This window comes from Symphalangus syndactylus, chromosome 5 (genome assembly GCF_028878055.3).
Source record: "Symphalangus syndactylus isolate Jambi chromosome 5, NHGRI_mSymSyn1-v2.1_pri, whole genome shotgun sequence".
Lineage (NCBI taxonomy): Eukaryota > Metazoa > Chordata > Mammalia > Primates > Hylobatidae > Symphalangus > Symphalangus syndactylus.
Genome location: NC_072427.2, coordinates 15,568,881 through 15,586,343, shown reverse-complemented (window position 1 = coordinate 15,586,343; position 17,463 = coordinate 15,568,881). Strand labels below are relative to the sequence as shown.

The 17,463-nt window shown below is 55.0% G+C and overlaps 1 protein-coding gene across 11 annotated transcripts; it reads left to right on the top strand.

Moving 5' to 3' along the window:
* Positions 1-374: 374 nt before the first annotated feature.
* FES (FES proto-oncogene, tyrosine kinase) lies at positions 375-12,717 on the top strand. 11 transcript variants are annotated; one of them, XM_055277175.2, is made up of 19 exons: positions 375-779; positions 1,278-1,499; positions 1,653-1,826; positions 3,196-3,292; positions 3,422-3,605; positions 6,076-6,213; positions 6,287-6,406; positions 6,603-6,725; positions 6,855-7,041; positions 7,164-7,247; positions 7,750-7,959; positions 8,322-8,444; positions 8,826-8,879; positions 9,460-9,578; positions 9,854-9,948; positions 10,045-10,168; positions 10,408-10,565; positions 10,690-10,812; positions 12,357-12,717. In XM_055277175.2, the coding sequence occupies exons 2-19, from the start codon at positions 1,287-1,289 to the stop codon at positions 12,497-12,499; spliced, it is 2,469 nt and encodes an 822-aa protein (XP_055133150.1). In that variant the 5' UTR covers positions 375-779; positions 1,278-1,286; the 3' UTR covers positions 12,500-12,717. The 11 variants fall into 11 exon arrangements, 9 of the variants coding, with proteins under 9 accessions (XP_055133150.1, XP_063494603.1, XP_063494601.1 ...); XM_063638529.1 differs by having other exon boundaries at positions 562-779; positions 7,170-7,247; XM_055277176.2 differs by having other exon boundaries at positions 562-779; positions 1,254-1,499.
* The last annotated feature ends 4,746 nt before the right edge of the window (positions 12,718-17,463 follow it).

The window sequence follows — 17,463 nt, the reverse complement described above, 5'->3', positions numbered from 1 at the left end:
CTGAGGCCTAAGGTGGGGGCCTGACTGAATCAAGATGACTTGCTGTGGGAAGCCTGAGTCCCAAATGGAAAACTCCACACCTCTCTGCTCCCCAACCCCTGCCCCTTGATTGCCCCAGGTCTCCCTTGGGACAGGAAGCCCCTGCCTGAGGGTAGGAGGATGGGGACAAAACCACCAGGATCTGTCCCCGAGAAGCAGCCTCTGTTCGGGATATTTACTCGGAAATTTTATTCAAATGGAAGCTGGCGCCTGAGCCTCCCCTTAGGGAATTCCGTGAAGTGGGGAGGGCTGGGACCAGGGTTCCCTCTTCCTCTTCTGCGGTGGCCCTGGCCTGGTGCTAGGACTGCGCCCCTCCCCTCAGTACCCGCGGACACCCTGGGCTTCCCTGGGCCCAGCATCTGCCTGGGGCCTCGCCCTGGGCTCCCCCTCCTGACCCCCACCTTGCGCCCCTTCCCGGTGTTCCCGGGGCGCTGCCGGGCCCTGGGGGCTGCGGGCCGCAGGCGGCTCTCGGCTGGGCCATTCTTTCCCGGCCCCCTCCTCCCTTCCGTTTCCGTGGCCGTGCGGCCGGCTAGAGGCTGCGGCCCAGCGCGGAGCAGGGGGGCTGGCAGGCGTCGGGGCCGTCGGGCCGGTCCCGCCCGCCCCTTCCCCTCCACAGGCCCGCCCCGGGGCCTGGGCCAACTGAAACCGCGGGAGGAGGAAGCGCGGAATCAGGAACTGGCCAGGGTCGGCACCGGGCCTGAGTCGGTCCGAGGCCGTCCCAGGAGCAGCTGCCCGCGCGGGTAACTCTAGCCCCGGGGCCTGGAGGAGCGGTGGGAGTGGGGGTGCGGCAGGCAGGGGCAGAGCAAGCGTTCCGAGGGCCAGAGACCCACCCAGGTGGGGGTAGGGGCCGCGGAAGGGAGGGTATGGCCGCAGGGGCAGGGCTCAGGCTGTGGCCGCCTGAGGCTTCAGCTGGGGCAGGCTTGGCCTGTTAAGGACCTGGGCAAGGGTGTCCCTGTAAGGGGTGGTGGGTGGAAGGGCCTGGGGAGGGAGGCTCCAGGGCTCCAGGTTGGCTCCTGTTCCCGAACGGGGGAGGAGACCCTGACGCTAAGGAAGTAATGAGGGCCAGTCCCCAGGCCAGGCTGCTGCTGGGTACCCATGGCTGCGTGTGAGCGAGGCAGGACCCCACATCCTCCCTGTCTGCAGCCCATCCTGACCCTACAGTCCCCAGCCTCCTCGTCCCATGCCTCCATCTCCAGCTGCTGCCTTGCCTCCAGGGATGGCCCCCTTTCTGTCCCCAGGACAGCACAATGGGCTTCTCTTCCGAGCTGTGCAGCCCCCAGGGCCACGGGGTCCTGCAGCAGATGCAGGAGGCCGAGCTTCGTCTACTGGAGGGCATGAGAAAGTGGATGGCCCAGCGGGTCAAGAGTGACAGGGAGTATGCAGGACTGCTTCACCACATGTCCCTGCAGGACAGTGGGGCCCAGAGCCGGGGCATCAGCCCTGACAGCCCCATCAGCCAGGTGGGTCTCTATGGGACTCTGGGGGGTGCTGGCTGTATCTGCCTTCTCCTTTCTCTCCTGGGGGCCCTCTGGGGCAGTGGCTGGAGATCTGGTAGGCCAAGTCTTGGGAGCCATTGTGCCCCTTTCCGTGCCTCCCCCATCTGTGCTATGTAGTCCTGGGCCGAGATCACCAGCCAAACTGAGGGCCTGAGCCGGTTGCTGCGGCAGCACGCAGAGGATCTGAACTCAGGGCCCCTGAGCAAGTTGAGCCTGCTCATTCGGGAACGGCAGCAGCTTCGCAAGACCTACAGCGAGCAGTGGCAGCAGCTGCAGCAGGAGCTCGCCAAGGTGAGCGGGCAGCGCTGGGGCTTCGGTCATTTCTGGCTAAATTTTGAGCCTCGAAGGAGTTGTTTTGCACAAGAGGCCCTGGATTCACTGGGGAAGTGGAAGTCCCTGACCCCAGGCCTGGCTTGCTGTAACCTTGATGCAGCTTCCTCTCTTCCTCCCCTACGCTGGGCTGGCTTGCAGCAAGGCCTCTCTGTGCTTTTTCTGTGCCTGGGCAAAGTGCTGGGAATGTAAGGATGGGTGACCGGTCATGTGCCTGGGAGAAGCTCAGAATCGGTACTCGCCTCCACACTGTGCCATCTGGCTCTGGGTTCTGAGAATCAGGGAGAGGAATGAGGGTCAGTCTGTTTGCCTTCGACTTAGGCAGCCTCCTCTCAGGGGCCCAGAGACTGTGCAGCAGCACAGCCCCCTGAAGGTCAAGGACTCGGGCCGTGAAGTCAGCCTGCGTAGGTTTGAATCCCACCCAGCTCCTCAGTCTAGAGGCTGTGTGATTTGGAGCTATTTATCTGGGAGCCTAGTGCCCCCATTCAGTGTCTCCTTCACCCTCCCTGCACCACACCCCTTCCTCAAGTGCAGAGCCCAGCCTTGCCATGGACCCACAGCGGCCCCTGGTGGCCACCCTGGCCCCATTCCTCTCCCCAAAAGATCATCTAATTCAAGGGTGGGCCCATTTTTATAGTTTTGCTGGAACACAGCTATGCGCCTTTGTTTTCCTATTGTCTGTGACTACAATGACAGAGTTGAGTAATTGTGACAGAGACTGTATGGCCTACAAGCCTAAAATATTTATTTACTCTCTGGCCCTTTAAGGAAAAGACTGATCTAGTCGAGGAATTTAGCTCAGTGACAGATGGGGAAACTGAGGTTGGGCGCTTGGCCAACATATCCCAGCACATAAACAGGAGAACTGGAACGAGAACACTGATCTCTGGCTGTCAACTATTCCAACTGCCAAGAACGTAATTTGCAGGACCCAGTGCAAAGTGAAATCGTGGGGGTTTTGTTAAAAGATTGTTAAGAATTTCGAGGTGGCAATAACGGAGCATAAAACCAAGCACAGGGCCCTTTTACATGTGGAGCCCCGAGTGACTGCACGGGCCGCACACACCTGCAACTGGCCCTGCCTGCCACCAGGCTACCACTCTCAGTCCAAGGAGGGACCACTGTAGCCTGTAGTCTACCTCTTCCTCCCCAAGGGACCTGTCTTTAACAGGCCCTCTGATCTTTGACTCTCACGTCAGCAGCCAGCTTTCCCAGAAGTCTCCAGGTGCCCCTTGCCTGACGACAGGACCTTTCCAGGGCTTCACCCCAGGCAAGAATCTTCCACAACTGGGGACCTGCTTCCCCACACTGGCCTCTCCTCTCTCCCTAGACCCACAGCCAGGACATTGAGAAGCTGAAGAGCCAGTACCGAGTTCTGGCACGGGACAGTGCCCAAGCCAAGCGCAAGTACCAGGAGGCCAGCAAAGGTTCGTGGCTTCCCTTGCTGGCAGGGAGGGAATCCGAAGCCAGTGCTGACCTGTCCTTGGGTACCCCGAGAGCGGGGGCTGCCTGGGCCTCCATGCTGTCATCTACACCACTTGCCCCCCATCTGGCAGACAAGGACCGTGACAAGGCCAAGGACAAGTATGTGCGCAGCCTGTGGAAGCTCTTTGCTCACCACAACCGCTATGTGCTGGGCGTGCGGGCTGCACAGCTACACCACCAGCACCACCACCAGCTCCTGCTGCCCGGCCTGCTGCGGTCACTGCAGGACCTGCACGAGGAGATGGCTTGCATCCTGTAAGCCCGCAGCCCTGTCCCCCGGCCCCCAACCCTTGAGCAGCCCTAAGCCCAGCCATCAGGCCCAGAGGCAGGACCCAGAAAATCCACTGCTGGGAAAGTGCTGGCCATGTAACCACATGAGAATGGGACCTGGGCCAAGGATTGGAAACAGGCAACTGACCTCTGAATTACCCTATTCCAGGGTCCCATTATTCCAGGGTTTTATTACATTCATTGAGCACTGTTCTGGGCGCTGGATTATAACACAGAACAATGGTAGACAAAAACATCTGTCCTCAGGGATCTTTCGTGTTAGTGGAGTGAGGATGTGAGGAGCACTAAGAGCCATGGAGAAAAATAAAGCAAGAGAAGTGGATCGGGACCTGGGAGCACGGAGGCAAGGGAGGAGGTGACAGTTGTCCATAGAGTGATCTGGGACAGCCTCTTGAGAGGTGACATTCAAAGAGGCCCCTGAGAGGGGTACGGGAGTGAATCATGGGGCTATTTGGAGAAAGACCATTCCAGAAAGCAGGACAGCAATTACACAGGCCTTGAGGTAGGGGAGTACTGGGGACTAATAGCCAGGAACCAGTGGTGCCTCTGAGAGTGAGGGAGGGGGAGAGTCATACATGAGGCTGGAGGAGTCAGGCGTCAAGGGCTACTGGGTGATAGAGGGTCCAGCAGGGCCATGGTGAGGACTTTGGCTCTGGGTGAACAAGAATGGCATGACCTGACCTCTGTTTTTTTGTTTCATTTTGTTTTAATTTTTTTTGAGTCAGAGTCTTGTTCTGCCGCCCAGGCTGCAGTGCAGTGGCATGATCTCGGCTTACTGCAACCTCCACCTCCCAGGCTCAAGCAATTCTCCTGCCTCAGCCTCCTAAGTAGCTGGAACTAGGGGCATGCGCCACCACACCCAGCTAATTTTTGTATTTTTAGTAGAGATGGGGTTTCACCATGTTGCCCAGGCTAGTGTCTAACTCCTGGGCCCAAAGCGATCTGCCTGCCGCTGCCTCCCAAAGTGCTGGGATTACAGGCGTGAGCCACCACGCCCAGCCCTGACCTCTGTTTTAATAAGGCCACTCTGGCTGCTATGCTGCGAATAGACTTCAGGGGGCAAGGACCGAAGCTGGGAGGCCAGAGAGCAGGCTCTTGCAGTAATCCAGATCCAAGCTTTTGGCCACTAGGACGGGGAGGTAGCAATGGAGGTGAGGAGCGGTCAGGTCCTGGGCTGTTTTGAAGGTGGAGCCGGTGGGATTTCCCTATGGATTGGAAGTGGAGCGTGAAATAGAGGAGTCAGGGGTAACTCTGGGGATTTGGCCTGGAGCAGCTGGAAGATGGAGTAGCTGTTAACTTATGTAGGGAAGGCTGTGGGAGGAACAGGTTTAGGAGACAAGAGTAGCAGTTCATTTATTTATTTATTTATTTATTTATTTAGAGATGTAGTCTCACTCTTTCGCCAGGCTGGAGTGCAGTGGTGCGATCTTGGCTCACTGCAACCTCCACCTCCCAGGCTCAAGCGATTCTCCTGCCTCAGCCTCCCGAGTAGCTGGGACTACAGGCGCGTGCCACCATGTCCAGCTAGTTTTTGTATTTTTGGTAGAGATGGGGTTTCGCCATGTTGGTCAGGCTGGTCTCGATCTTTTGACCTTGTGATCTACCCACCTCGGCCTCCCAAAGTGCTGGGATTACAGACATGAGCCACCGTGCCTGGCCTCAGTTTTCAACTAGAGAGGTTGGGGTGTCTTAGAGCTAGCCAATGGGACATTTTGAGTAGGTGAGTGAGTACATGAGGTTAGGGCCCAGGGGAGGTGCCTGGGCTGGGAGATATGAATGGGGGTGGGCAGCATGTTGATGGCTTATATGGTAGTGGTTGTGCAGAGCTGGCTGCCCAGGGCAGGGATGACCGTAGCTCATGTTTACTGAGCACTCCCTGTACAGCAGACACTCTGCACACAGGATCTCAACTGGATCCTTTTTTTTGAGACGGTGTCTCACTCTCGCCCAGGCTGGAGTGTGGTGGTGCGATCTTGGCTCACTGCAACCCCCATCTTCCGGGTTCAAGTGATTCTCCTGCCTCAGCCTCTCAAGTAGCCAAGTAGCTGGGACTACAGCCATGTGCCACCATGCCTGGCTAATTTTTATATTTGCTTTTTCAGTAGAGACGGGGTTTCGCCATGTTAGCCAGGCTGGTCTCGAACTGACCTCAGGCAATCCACCTACCTCGACCTACCAGTGTTGGTATTACAGGCGTGAGCCACTGTGCCTGGCCCACTGGATCCTTATTACAACTGCCAGTGTCCCTCTTATACATACCAGGAAATAGAAGATTAGGGAGAAATTAAATAATTTGCCTACAGTGGCATGGCTAGCTTGAAGTGAGGCAGGGGTCAACCCCAGCCCTGACTCCAAACCCAGGGTCCTAGGCCTGAACTGCCCAGCCTTCCACAGCCTGAGGCTCCCCTGACTGGGGATCCCATCTCGGGGGCAGGAAGGAGATCCTGCAGGAATACCTGGAGATTAGCAGCCTGGTGCAGGATGAGGTGGTGGCCATTCACCAGGAGATGGCTGCAGCTGCTGCCCGCATCCAGCCTGAGGCTGAGTACCAAGGCTTCCTGCGACACTATGGGTAAGCCCCGTCCTTGCTCTTGCTGGGCCCAGGGCTGCTGGCCTGTCCACTGACGGGGCGCTGTACCCCACAGGTCCGCACCTGACGTCCCACCCTGCGTCACATTCGATGAGTCACTGCTTGAGGAGGGTGAACCGCTGGAGCCTGGGGAGCTCCAGCTGAACGAGCTGACTGTGGAGAGCGTGCAGCACACGTGGGTGGTGGCTTTGCACCTGGGCCGCGGCGGGGCTCCCAGCAGACCACGGGTGTTTATGTAGGCAGGGCTAGGTCGTGGAGATTGTCCACACAGAGCTGTCACCAGGTGGCCGGGCTTGCTTGGCTCTACAGGGGTGCACTGGACGTGGGTTGAGGAGGGCTCAGTTCTAATGCTTCCCTTCTCTTGGGTGCAGGCTGACCTCGGTGACAGATGAGCTGGCTGTGGCCACCGAGATGGTGTTCAGGCGGCAGGAGATGGTTACACAGCTGCAACAGGAGCTCCGGAATGAAGAGGAGAACACCCACCCCCGGGGGCGGTGAGTGGGCCCCTGCCTGCAGCAGCCTCCTGGGCCTCCCTCCCTCCTACCTACCCTACCTGCTGCTGGCTACCCGCCGCAGACCGAGCCCTCTTTCTCACCCACCCTCCCACCCACCCCTGCCTGCAGGGTGCAGCTGCTGGGCAAGAGGCAGGTGCTGCAAGAAGCACTGCAGGGGCTGCAGGTAGCGCTGTGCAGCCAGGCCAAGCTGCAGGCCCAGCAGGACTTGCTGCGGACCAAGCTGGAGCAGCTGGGCCCCAGCGAGCCCCCGGCCGTGCTGCTCCTGCAGGATGACCGCCACTCCACGTCGTCCTCGGTGAGCTGCCCCATCCGCGGCCGCTGCCCGCCACCGGCCTGCCCACCTGGGGCTGCGCTCCTCATTTTCGCCCTCCCCCTCCCTAAGCCTGGCCACCCGCTGACGTCTGTCCCTGGCCTCAGGAGCAGGAGCGAGAGGGGGGAAGGACGCCCACGCTGGAGATCCTTAAGAGCCACATCTCAGGAATCTTCCGCCCCAAGTTCTCGGTGAGTGGCACCCAGCCTGGGCCCCCCTACTGTTGTGTTTAGAGTTTAATCACTGGGATGTCCTAGAGAGGAGGCTCTGCCCAGGCTGCTTGCGTTGGGAAGTTCCTCTCTTCCCTGGGATTCCAGGCTGCAGATGTTCCCAGACCCTGCCACCCCGTGACCCCTCCCTTTCCATCGCCCCAGTGTGCTAAAGGGACCAGCAACCTCGACTGTTCCATGGCTCTCCCTGCTTCAGGAATGGTTGGGGGCCTGTGGCCTGGAGGAGGAGGCACGAGCTTGGTTTGGGGTCTTCCTGCCTGGGCTTCCCCCTTCCCAGCTCTGCCCAGCGTGAGCCTGGGCCAGTCCAGTGCCCACTCCAGGGGCCTGTGGATGGCTCTGCATGCCACTCCATGGTTGTGAGGCCTGAGGGCATATAGTGGGGAGAGAGAGAGACCCCTGGCTGCCCCCACGGCCTCTTCAACAAGGTGGTTGAGTGACTCCTCCTCAATCCTCCCTTGCCCAGCTCCCCCCACCGCTGCAGCTCGTTCCGGAGGTGCAGAAGCCCCTACATGAGCAGCTGTGGTACCACGGGGCCATCCCGAGGGCCGAGGTGGCTGAGCTGCTGGTGCACTCGGGGGACTTCCTGGTGCGGGAGAGCCAGGGCAAGCAGGAGTACGTGCTGTCGGTGCTGTGGGATGGTCTGACCCGGCACTTCATCATCCAGTCCTTGGACGTGAGTGGGGCTGGCACCCGAGCCTTCCAGGCCTCACTCTTCCCATCCCTTCCCTTCCCCAAGGGGAATGGCCTTTCAGGGTAGCGGGTAGCTGCCAGGTCTTGGATGCCTCCCTAGCAGGGCTGGCTGGAAGGGGCCACAGAGACCACCCAGTCCCTGCAACAAAATAGCGGCTTAAGTGTGAGTCCTCTGCTGGTGGGGCAGCAGGATGTCATGTGCCATCAGATGGCATCTTTTCTGGAGGTCTCTCTGCCCCTGGTCCTGGGCAGGCCCTTTCTCCCCTGCTGCTCTCCCTTTCCCCCTCCCAGGGCTCAGGCCCTCTTAGAATGGAGGCTGCTGACCCCGGGTCCCCTGCCCTGCAGAACCTGTACCGACTGGAAGGGGAAGGCTTTCCCAGCATTCCTTTGCTCATCGACCACCTACTGAGCACCCAGCAGCCCCTCACCAAGAAGAGTGGTGTCATCCTGCACAGGGCTGTGCCCAAGGTGAGCCTGCACCCAGCCTGGCCCATGCCACCTGTGGCAGGGCTTGGGGAGTGTGGGTCAGGCCCACCCAGCGTCTGGGCAGAAAGGGCTTTCCAGGCCCTCTGTCTACATACAAGATGCAGAGTGAGTGACCCTCAGGGCCAGCCTCGCTCTAGGTTTGGAATGTCAGGGCCACTGCTACGCCATGGGCTGTACACACCAGGTGGGTGCTTACCTGGTCAGGGCACCTGCCTGGACCCCGTAGTCATCTCAGCGTGCTCCCCATGTGGTCCCACCCCTGGTCACATATGGAGGCACCAAGAAATGGAGGACATAGCCCTTCTAAGGGCCCAGCACCCCTTTTCTTCAGACTTCTGATCCCCTGACTCCTCTCTTCCCCAGGACAAGTGGGTGCTGAACCATGAGGACCTGGTGTTGGGTGAGCAGATTGGACGGGTGAGTGCGCCTCTGCTGGCCTCCTTGTCGCTGGCGGCTTCTCCCGAGTCGCGCCTGGGCCCCCTGCCCTACCACCCAGAGACCTCCCTGCCCCATCTGATTCCCCACTTGTACCCTGACTGCCTGCCCAGCCCCCACCACACACCATCCTCCAGGAAACGGGACAGTACCTACCCTGAAAACTCCCAGCAGACAGCTTTGCCGGCACCCTGACCTCATCACCCCCACCCAGGCCGCCCCCCTCGAGCTCTTGTGTGCACGCAGGGAGACACCCTGTTACTGTAAGCCATAAGATACCTGTTTAGGGAAGAAGTCACTTTACTAAAAATCAGAATGCTTTTCAAACCCAAGGGAGAGTGATTTTTGGATTTCCATGTCACTTCTCTCAGGGAGGGTGGCACATCGGAGGCAACTTTACCTGCCTGCCCTGTGTGCTCTCTAGGTTCCCCAGCGAGGGGCAAACTCCCAGAGAGCCTGGGTGAGGGGTCCGAGCACGGGGGCTGAGTGAAGAATGGGTAGGGAGCAGAGAAGAGAACTGCGGGACTGGGAAGGCCATGGTAGGAGCCCAAGACCGTTTCAGGGGAACTTTGGCGAAGTGTTCAGCGGACGCCTGCGAGCCGACAACACCCTGGTGGCGGTGAAGTCTTGTCGAGAGACGCTCCCACCTGACCTCAAGGCCAAGTTTCTACAGGAAGCGAGGTGGGTGATAAACTAATGATCACCACGGGTCCCGCATACACAGAGGTTACACTGCATGGCACAGTGTGAAGTGCTTGACCTCCGTGGTGGCGTTTAATCCTCGAGGCCCCCCCATTGTGGGTAGTACCCCCTTATAGTGCTGAAGGCTAGAGGCTGCCCCAGGTGACACGTCCGGGTCTGCTGGCCTCGGAGGCCAAGCTCTTCTTGCGTCATCCCCGGGGGACCCTGGGGAGGCGGGCCCGGCCACGTGGAGCCTGAGCAGCAGTGCCCTCCAGGATCCTGAAGCAGTACAGCCACCCCAACATCGTGCGTCTTATTGGTGTCTGCACCCAGAAGCAGCCCATCTACATCGTCATGGAGCTTGTGCAGGGTGAGCACGGGGCGCTGAGCTCCAGGTAGGGCACGCAGCCTGGCCAGGTGGCACCCTTACCTCAGGAGGCTCAGCAGGGGTCCTCCCCACCTGCAGGGGGCGACTTCCTGACCTTCCTCCGCACGGAGGGGGCCCGCCTGCGGGTGAAGACTCTGCTGCAGATGGTGGGGGATGCAGCTGCTGGCATGGAGTACCTGGAGAGCAAGTGCTGCATCCACCGGTGAGTGGGTGGTGGCCACAGGCCCTGCCAACACCCCCAACCAGAGTCAAGAGGTACCTATACCCCTAGGGCCCCCCACTGGACCATCAGGCATCAGCTCCAGAGGGGGAGTTGGCCTCTCTGGTAGACAGGGGTGCCCAGGGCTGGGAGCAACTTTTGTCTGTGGCTTTTCTAGAGTGTTCAGCCAGGGCTGGGCAGGCGACTGTTGGCCAAATGAGCCCCTGCCCTGTCTCACCCAGGGACCTGGCTGCTCGGAACTGCCTGGTGACAGAGAAGAATGTTCTGAAGATCAGTGACTTTGGGATGTCCCGAGAGGAAGCTGATGGGGTCTATGCAGCCTCAGGGGGCCTCAGACAAGTCCCCGTGAAGTGGACCGCACCTGAGGCCCTTAACTACGGTACCTAGTCCCTGTCCACCCTGGACTGCATGGCCAGAGGCCAGGCCTGGGTCCTGCCACCTGCCGCACCCTGGCCCCAGGGAGGGTCCACTCACGCTGCCTCACCTCCTCGCTTCCTCTGCAGGCCGCTACTCCTCCGAAAGCGACGTGTGGAGCTTTGGCATCTTGCTCTGGGAGACCTTCAGCCTGGGGGCCTCCCCCTATCCCAACCTCAGCAATCAGCAGACACGGGAGTTCGTGGAGAAGGGTAAGCACCCCGTGATGACAGCAGCCTCAGGCTGCACCCTCTTCCAGATGCTCCAGCCGGACTCTTCTAACTCCCTTAATGCCAACCTTCCCACCAGGCAGAATAAGAATAACCTGGCCAGTGGCTCACGCCTGTCATCCTAGCACTTTGGGAGGCTGAGCTGGGTGGATCACTTGAGCCTAGGAGTTCGAGATCAGCCTGGACAACACAGTGAAACTCCATCTGTACAAAAAAATACAAAAATAGGCTGGGCACAGTGGCTCACACCTGTAATCCCAGCACTTTGGGAGGCCAAGGCAGGTGGATCACCTGTGGTCAGGAGTTTGAGACCAGCCAGACCAACATGGTGAAACCCCGTCTCTACTAAAAATACAAAAATTAGCCAGGCATGGTGGCACATGCCTGTAATCCCAGCTACTTGGGAGGCTGAGATGGGAGAATTGCTTGAACCCAGGAGGCAGAGGCTGCAGTGAGCCGAGACTGTGCCACTGCACTCCAGCCTGGGTGACAAGAGTGAAACTCCATCTCAAAAAAAAACAAAAAACGAAACAAAAAATACAATAATTAGCTGGGTGTGGTGACATGTGCCTGTAGTCCCTGCTGCTTGGGAGGCTGAGGTGGGAGGATCACTGGAGCCTGGGAGGCGGAGGTTGCAGTGAGCCGAGATTGTGCCTCTGCACTCCAGCCTGGGTGACAAGAGTGAAACTCCATCTCAAAAAAAACAAAAAACGAAACAAAAAATACAATAATTAGCTGGGTGTGGTGACATGTGCCTGTAGTCCCTGCTGCTTGGGAGGCTGAGGTGGGAGGATCACTGGAGCCTGGGAGGCGGAGGTTGCAGTGAGCTGAGATCATGCCACTGCACTCCAAACTGAGTGACAGAGAGAGACCTTGACTCGAAAAAGAAAAAAACCTGGGTGCAGTGGCTCACGCCTGTAATTTCAACATTTTGGGAGGCTGAGGAAGGTGGATCACTTGAGTCTAGGAGTTTGAGACTAGCCTGGCCAACATGGAAAAACCCTGTCTCTACTAAAAATACAAAAAATTAACCAGGTGTGGTGGCGCAAGCCTGTAATCCCAGCTACTTGGGAGGGTGAGGCACAAGAATCGCTTGAACCTGGGAGGTGGAAGTTGCAGTGAGCTGAGATCGCACCACTGCATTCCAGCGTGGGTGACAGGGCAAGACCCCATCTCAAAAAAAAAAAAAAAAAAAATAGAATATCCTTGTAGCTAGTACTGAGTGAGCACCTATTCTGTGCTAGGTCACATGTTATTTCATTTGCTCATCACTACATGTGTGGTAGGGATTAATATGTCCCTTTCTCAGATGGATAAACAGGCTGGCAGAGGACACACAACTAGCACGTGGTGGGATTGGGATCAGAAGCCAGGCCTCTTTGTCCTTTGGGCCCTTGGTGGAGAACAGTGCATCCTTCAGAACAGTGCATCTTAAGCAGCTCCAATGGCTCATGGTATCCCCCAGAGTCTGCCGAGGACCCTCAAACTCCCTCCTCATGCCTGGTATGCTGTGCCTCTCCTTACAGGGGGCCGTCTGCCCTGCCCAGAGCTGTGTCCTGATGCTGTGTTCAGGCTCATGGAGCAGTGCTGGGCCTATGAACCTGGGCAGCGGCCCAGCTTCAGCACCATCTACCAGGAGCTGCAGAGCATCCGAAAGCGGCATCGGTGAGGCTGGGACCCCCTTCTCAAGCTGGTGGCCTCTGCAGGCCTAGGTGCAGCTCCTCAGCGGCTCCAGCTCATATGCTGACAGCTCTTCACAGTCCTGGACTCCCGCCACCAGCATCCACACTGCCGGCAGGATGCAGCGCCATGTCTTCTCTGTGTCCCTGCTGCTGCCAGGGCTTCCTCTTCTGGGCAGAAACAATAAAACCACTTGTGCCCACTGAACACTCCTGGCATGTGCGCTCCTCCGGAAGGCAGGTCTCAGAAGGCACGAGTGTGGGTATGGTGGCCGTGGGGAAGGAGGAGGACAGGCAGTATGCATGGGGCAGAGCTGACATGATTTAGTAGCAGCTGAATGTGAGACATGGGGAAGGAGGGGAGAGATCAGGATGATACACAGGCTATGGCCAGATGGCGGTGTCATCCCCTGAAATAGGATTATAGGAAGAGGATCAGAGCTTCGAGGAGGATGTTGAGTTTAGAGATGTTGCATTTTATTGGAGATAAAAGTGTGGGTGAAGCCAGGTGTGGTGGTAGACACCTGTAGTCCCAGGTACTTGGGAGGCCAAGGCATGTGGATCGCTTGAGCCTAGTTTGAGACCAGCCTGGGCAACATGGCAAAACTCTGTCTCTACAAAAAAAAAAAAACAAGAAAATTAGCCAGGCATGGTGGCACACACCTATAGTCCTAGCTACTCAGAAGGCTGAGTTAGGAGGATCAATTGAGCCTCGGAGGTTGAGGCTGCAGTGAGCTGTGATCACACCACTGCATTCCAGCATGGGCAACAAAGCGAGGTCCTGTCTCAAAAATAAGTAAATAAAAATAATAATTAATTTAAATGTAGATGAATAGGGTCTGGAAGCCCAGATGGAGGTGAAGGCTGGCAATAGATGTATGAATCAATGGCTTATGAATATTAGAGAGTAGCTGACACTATGGATGCGTACAACACTCACATAAAATTCCGGAGGAGACGAGAAGAGAGTTCCACTCATAGAAGACTGATGTAGCTGACGAGGAAGTAAATGCTTTTGAGGGAGTTGTTTCTCAAGATGAATTTATTGAGGAATAAGATGGCAGACTGGGGAGCCTTCACCTCCTCCCCTAAGTCCCAGTGAAACCTAAAAAGTCATCTGAAATATTAACATCACCAAAAGCGAAGTTTGAGAAGATAAGAAGTGTGAACATAACTAAAAAACAAAGTGGGAAACATTTGTAATACAGAAGAACAGGGCAATGAGAACCTTGAAGTAAAATGGCCATCCCTCAAGAAAGTTCAGGAAATAGTTAACATCGGCCGGGCGCAGTGGCTCACACCTATAATCCCAGCACTTTGGAAGGCTGAGGCAGGTGGATCACCTGAGGTCAGGAGCTTGAGACCAGTCTAGCCAACATAGTGAAACTCCGTCTCTGCTAAAAATACAAAAAAATTAGCCAGGCGTGGTGGTGTGCACCTGTAATCCCAGCTACTCTGGAGGCTGAGGCGGGAGAATTACTTGAACTGGGGAGACGGAGGTTGCAGTGAGCCGAGACCACGCCATTGCACTCCAGCCTGGGCAACAAGAGCAAAGAACAAAACTCTGTCTCAAAAAAACAAAACAAAACAAGCAAAAATCTATTTTGAAAGAGACGAGAGCCCTATAACTTGTTCAAACAAGAGGAAGTTGTGTTGTCATGTAATTAAATGAAAATACTAGGAAGTGAAATAATACCTCCAATGGAAATGGTAGAAAGCAGAACTGAAAAACTTCTGCTAGGTAGGATATGGTAGGTCTCTGCACGCCACCACTCCCATTGCAACCGCTAGGGAAAAAACAGGTAAGATGAAAATGTCTTTTTTTCTCTTTTTGAGATGGAGTCTCGCTCTGTTGCACAGTCTGGAGTGCAGTGGCGTGATCTCAGTTAACTGCAACCTCCGCTTCTCGGGTTCAAGCAATTCTGCTTCAGCCCCCCGAGTAGCTGGGATTACAGGCGTGCACCACCATACGCGGCTAATTTTTGTATTTTTAGTAGAGACGGGGTTTCAACATGTTGGTCAGGCTGGTCTCAAACTCCTGACCTCAAGTGACCCGCCCACCTTGGCCTCCCAAAGTGTTGGGATTACAGGCATGAGCCACCACGCCTGGCTGAAGATGTCTTATTTTTTAAAAAATGAAGAGTGGTCACAGAAATAAAGACTGAATGGACTAAAATTTCAAGGAGGAAAGAGCCCTTCCGAGTTGAACTAGTGATAGGCAGCTATTTTCTTCCCTGAAACATTTGCCCATCTGGGACATGAGGATCAGACTTGGCCCAAGCAGAGAGACTCTACTGGGCAAGAGAGAAAGGAATAGTTTTTGGTGGTTGCAAGGACTTGCTATGGATTAGGACCTAGAGGAGCACAAAATGCAGAGTGTTTTCCCCATGGGACATTTGCTGAGTTCTGAGGCAGTGCAGGAGACCGAGAAGGCAAGTTCCACAGTCTTGCAGTGTTTAGAGAGGAGGCCTGGGGTGAAAAAATAGCTGGTCTCCCCAACATAAGGTATTTGCCAGGTTTTGCACCTGTGTGGGTTTGGAAGCTAAAGAGCTCCCTTTAAATCTCTGAAGAGCAGAACTTTAAGATCTGAGACACAGACTGACCAAGCTTTCAATCCAAAATCCAAGAGGGCCATTCCTGAAGAACAAGGACAACCAGGAGGGGATTGAGTTTTACTGCAATTGCAACACTGCCCCAACCCAGTTCAGTACTTAATTGCATTGAAGTGACTAGCTCCTGCAGGGAATAACAAGATTTGAAGTCCCTATCCTTCTTTTATACCCAATATGTGACATACAATTAAAAATCATAAACCATGCAAAAAATGGAGAAATATGGGGCTAATACATAAAAGAAAAATAATAAAAGCAGACCCACAGATGATCCAGATATTGGAACTGGCAAAGATTTTTAAATAACTTGGTTAATATGTCAAACAGAGAAGAAGATGGACAAAAAAGAAGCAAATGTAGAGAATGTCAACAGAGTTGGAATCTATTAAAAGAGAATGAAAGGAGCCTATTGAACTGAAAAATATCCCTGAAATTACAAACTCATTGGATGGATTTCATAAACATTGATAGGAGTAAAGGATAAAATCACAATCGAATTTAGAAATTAAGTCATATCAGAAAACAGATTTAGTGAACTTAATAGGTTAAAAGGAGGTACCTAAACTGAAGTACAGAGAAAAAAAAAGAGAATGGAAGCTAAGAAACGTGGGACTACATGAATAATTCAAGTTACAGAAGTGGAGAGAGAAGTTAGGTCCAGAACAAGCAGAAAATGACCCAAACGTATATACAGCAATAAAAACAAACAAACAAAACACCACTAATATATGTACCGACATTGATGAATGTCAAAGATGTGGCTGGGCACAGTGGCTCATGCCTGTAACCCCAGCACTTTGGGAGGCCAAAGTGGGCAAATCACTTGATGCCAAGAGTTGGAAACCAGCCTGGCCAACATGGTGAAACCCCGTCTCTACTAAAAATACAAAAATTAGATGGGTGTAGTGGCACGTGCCTGTAGTCCCAGCTACTCAGGAGGCCAAGGCATGAGAATCACTTGAACCCAGGAGGCGGAGGTTGCAGTAAGCTGAGATCGCACCACTGCACTCCAGCTTGGGTGACAGCAAGACTGTCTCAAAAAAAAAAAAAAAAAGTCATACTGAGTAAAGAAGCCAGACATGAAAGAGTTCATACTTATGATTCTATTTTATGAAGTTTAAGAAAAGGCAAAACGAAGTTACAGAGAAGTCAAAGCAGTGCTTACGTTTGGAGGGTCCTGATGGAAAGGTGTGTGAAGATGGAGGGGAAAAGGTTCACCATGGTGCCCTTACAACCACGTATGTCTCTACATGGGCCACATAGGCAAGGCTGGACCACAGTCTGACAGCCACTATGGTGTGCTTAGGGACTGCTTGCCACTTGACACAGGGGAACATTTTGGGTAGATGGGAATGTCCTGCGTTTTGATCTGGGTGGTGATTATGCTTGTGTATGTATTTATCAAAACGGATCAAGCTGTACACAAGATTTGTGCCACACAGTGTAAACTGTACCTCAATTTTTAAAAAAGAACCACCAGACAACAAACAAGAATTCTTGAAAATTGAGATTATCAGGCCGGGCGCGATGGCTCGCACCTGTAATCCCAGCACTTCGGGAGGCTGAGGTGGGCAGATCACCTGAGGTTGGGAGTTTGAGACGAGCCCAACCAACATGTAGAAACCCTATCCCTACTAAAAATACAAAATTAGCCAGGTGTGGTGGCAGATGCCTGTAATCCCAGCTACTCAGGAGGCTGAGGCAGGAGAATGGCCAGAACCCAGGAGGCAGAGGTTACGGTGAGCGGAGATCGCACCATTGCACTCCAGCCTGGGCAACAAGAGCAAAACTCTCTCTCAAAAGAAAAGAAAAAAGAAAATTAAGATTATCACCAAAATGAGGCTGAGCACGGTGGCTCACACCTGTAATCCCAACACTTCGGGAGGCCGAGGTGGGCAGATCACCTGAGGTCAGGAGTTTAAGGCCAGCCTGGCCAACGTGGTGAAGCCCCATCTCTATTAAAAATACAAAAATTAGCTGGGCATGGTGGTGCGCGCTTCTAATCCCAGCTACTCGGGAGGCTGAAGCATGAGAATCACTTGAACCTGGGAGGCAGAGGTTGCAGTGAGCTGAGATCACGCCACTGCTCTTCAGCCTGAGCGACAGAGTGAGACTTTGTCTCAAAAAAAAAAACCAAAACAACACCAAAATGGAAAATTCAATAGAAGGGCTGGAAAATAAATCTCCCAGAACACAAGGCAAAATATGAAAAGACAAAGAGGATGATGAGCCCAGTCTAGGTCCAACACCCTAATAGCAGGCATTCCAGTGAGTAAACAAACCTGGAAAGCTGTTCCTGATGGTGATAAAAGAAGTGGCAGTCGAGTGCAGTGGCTCATCCC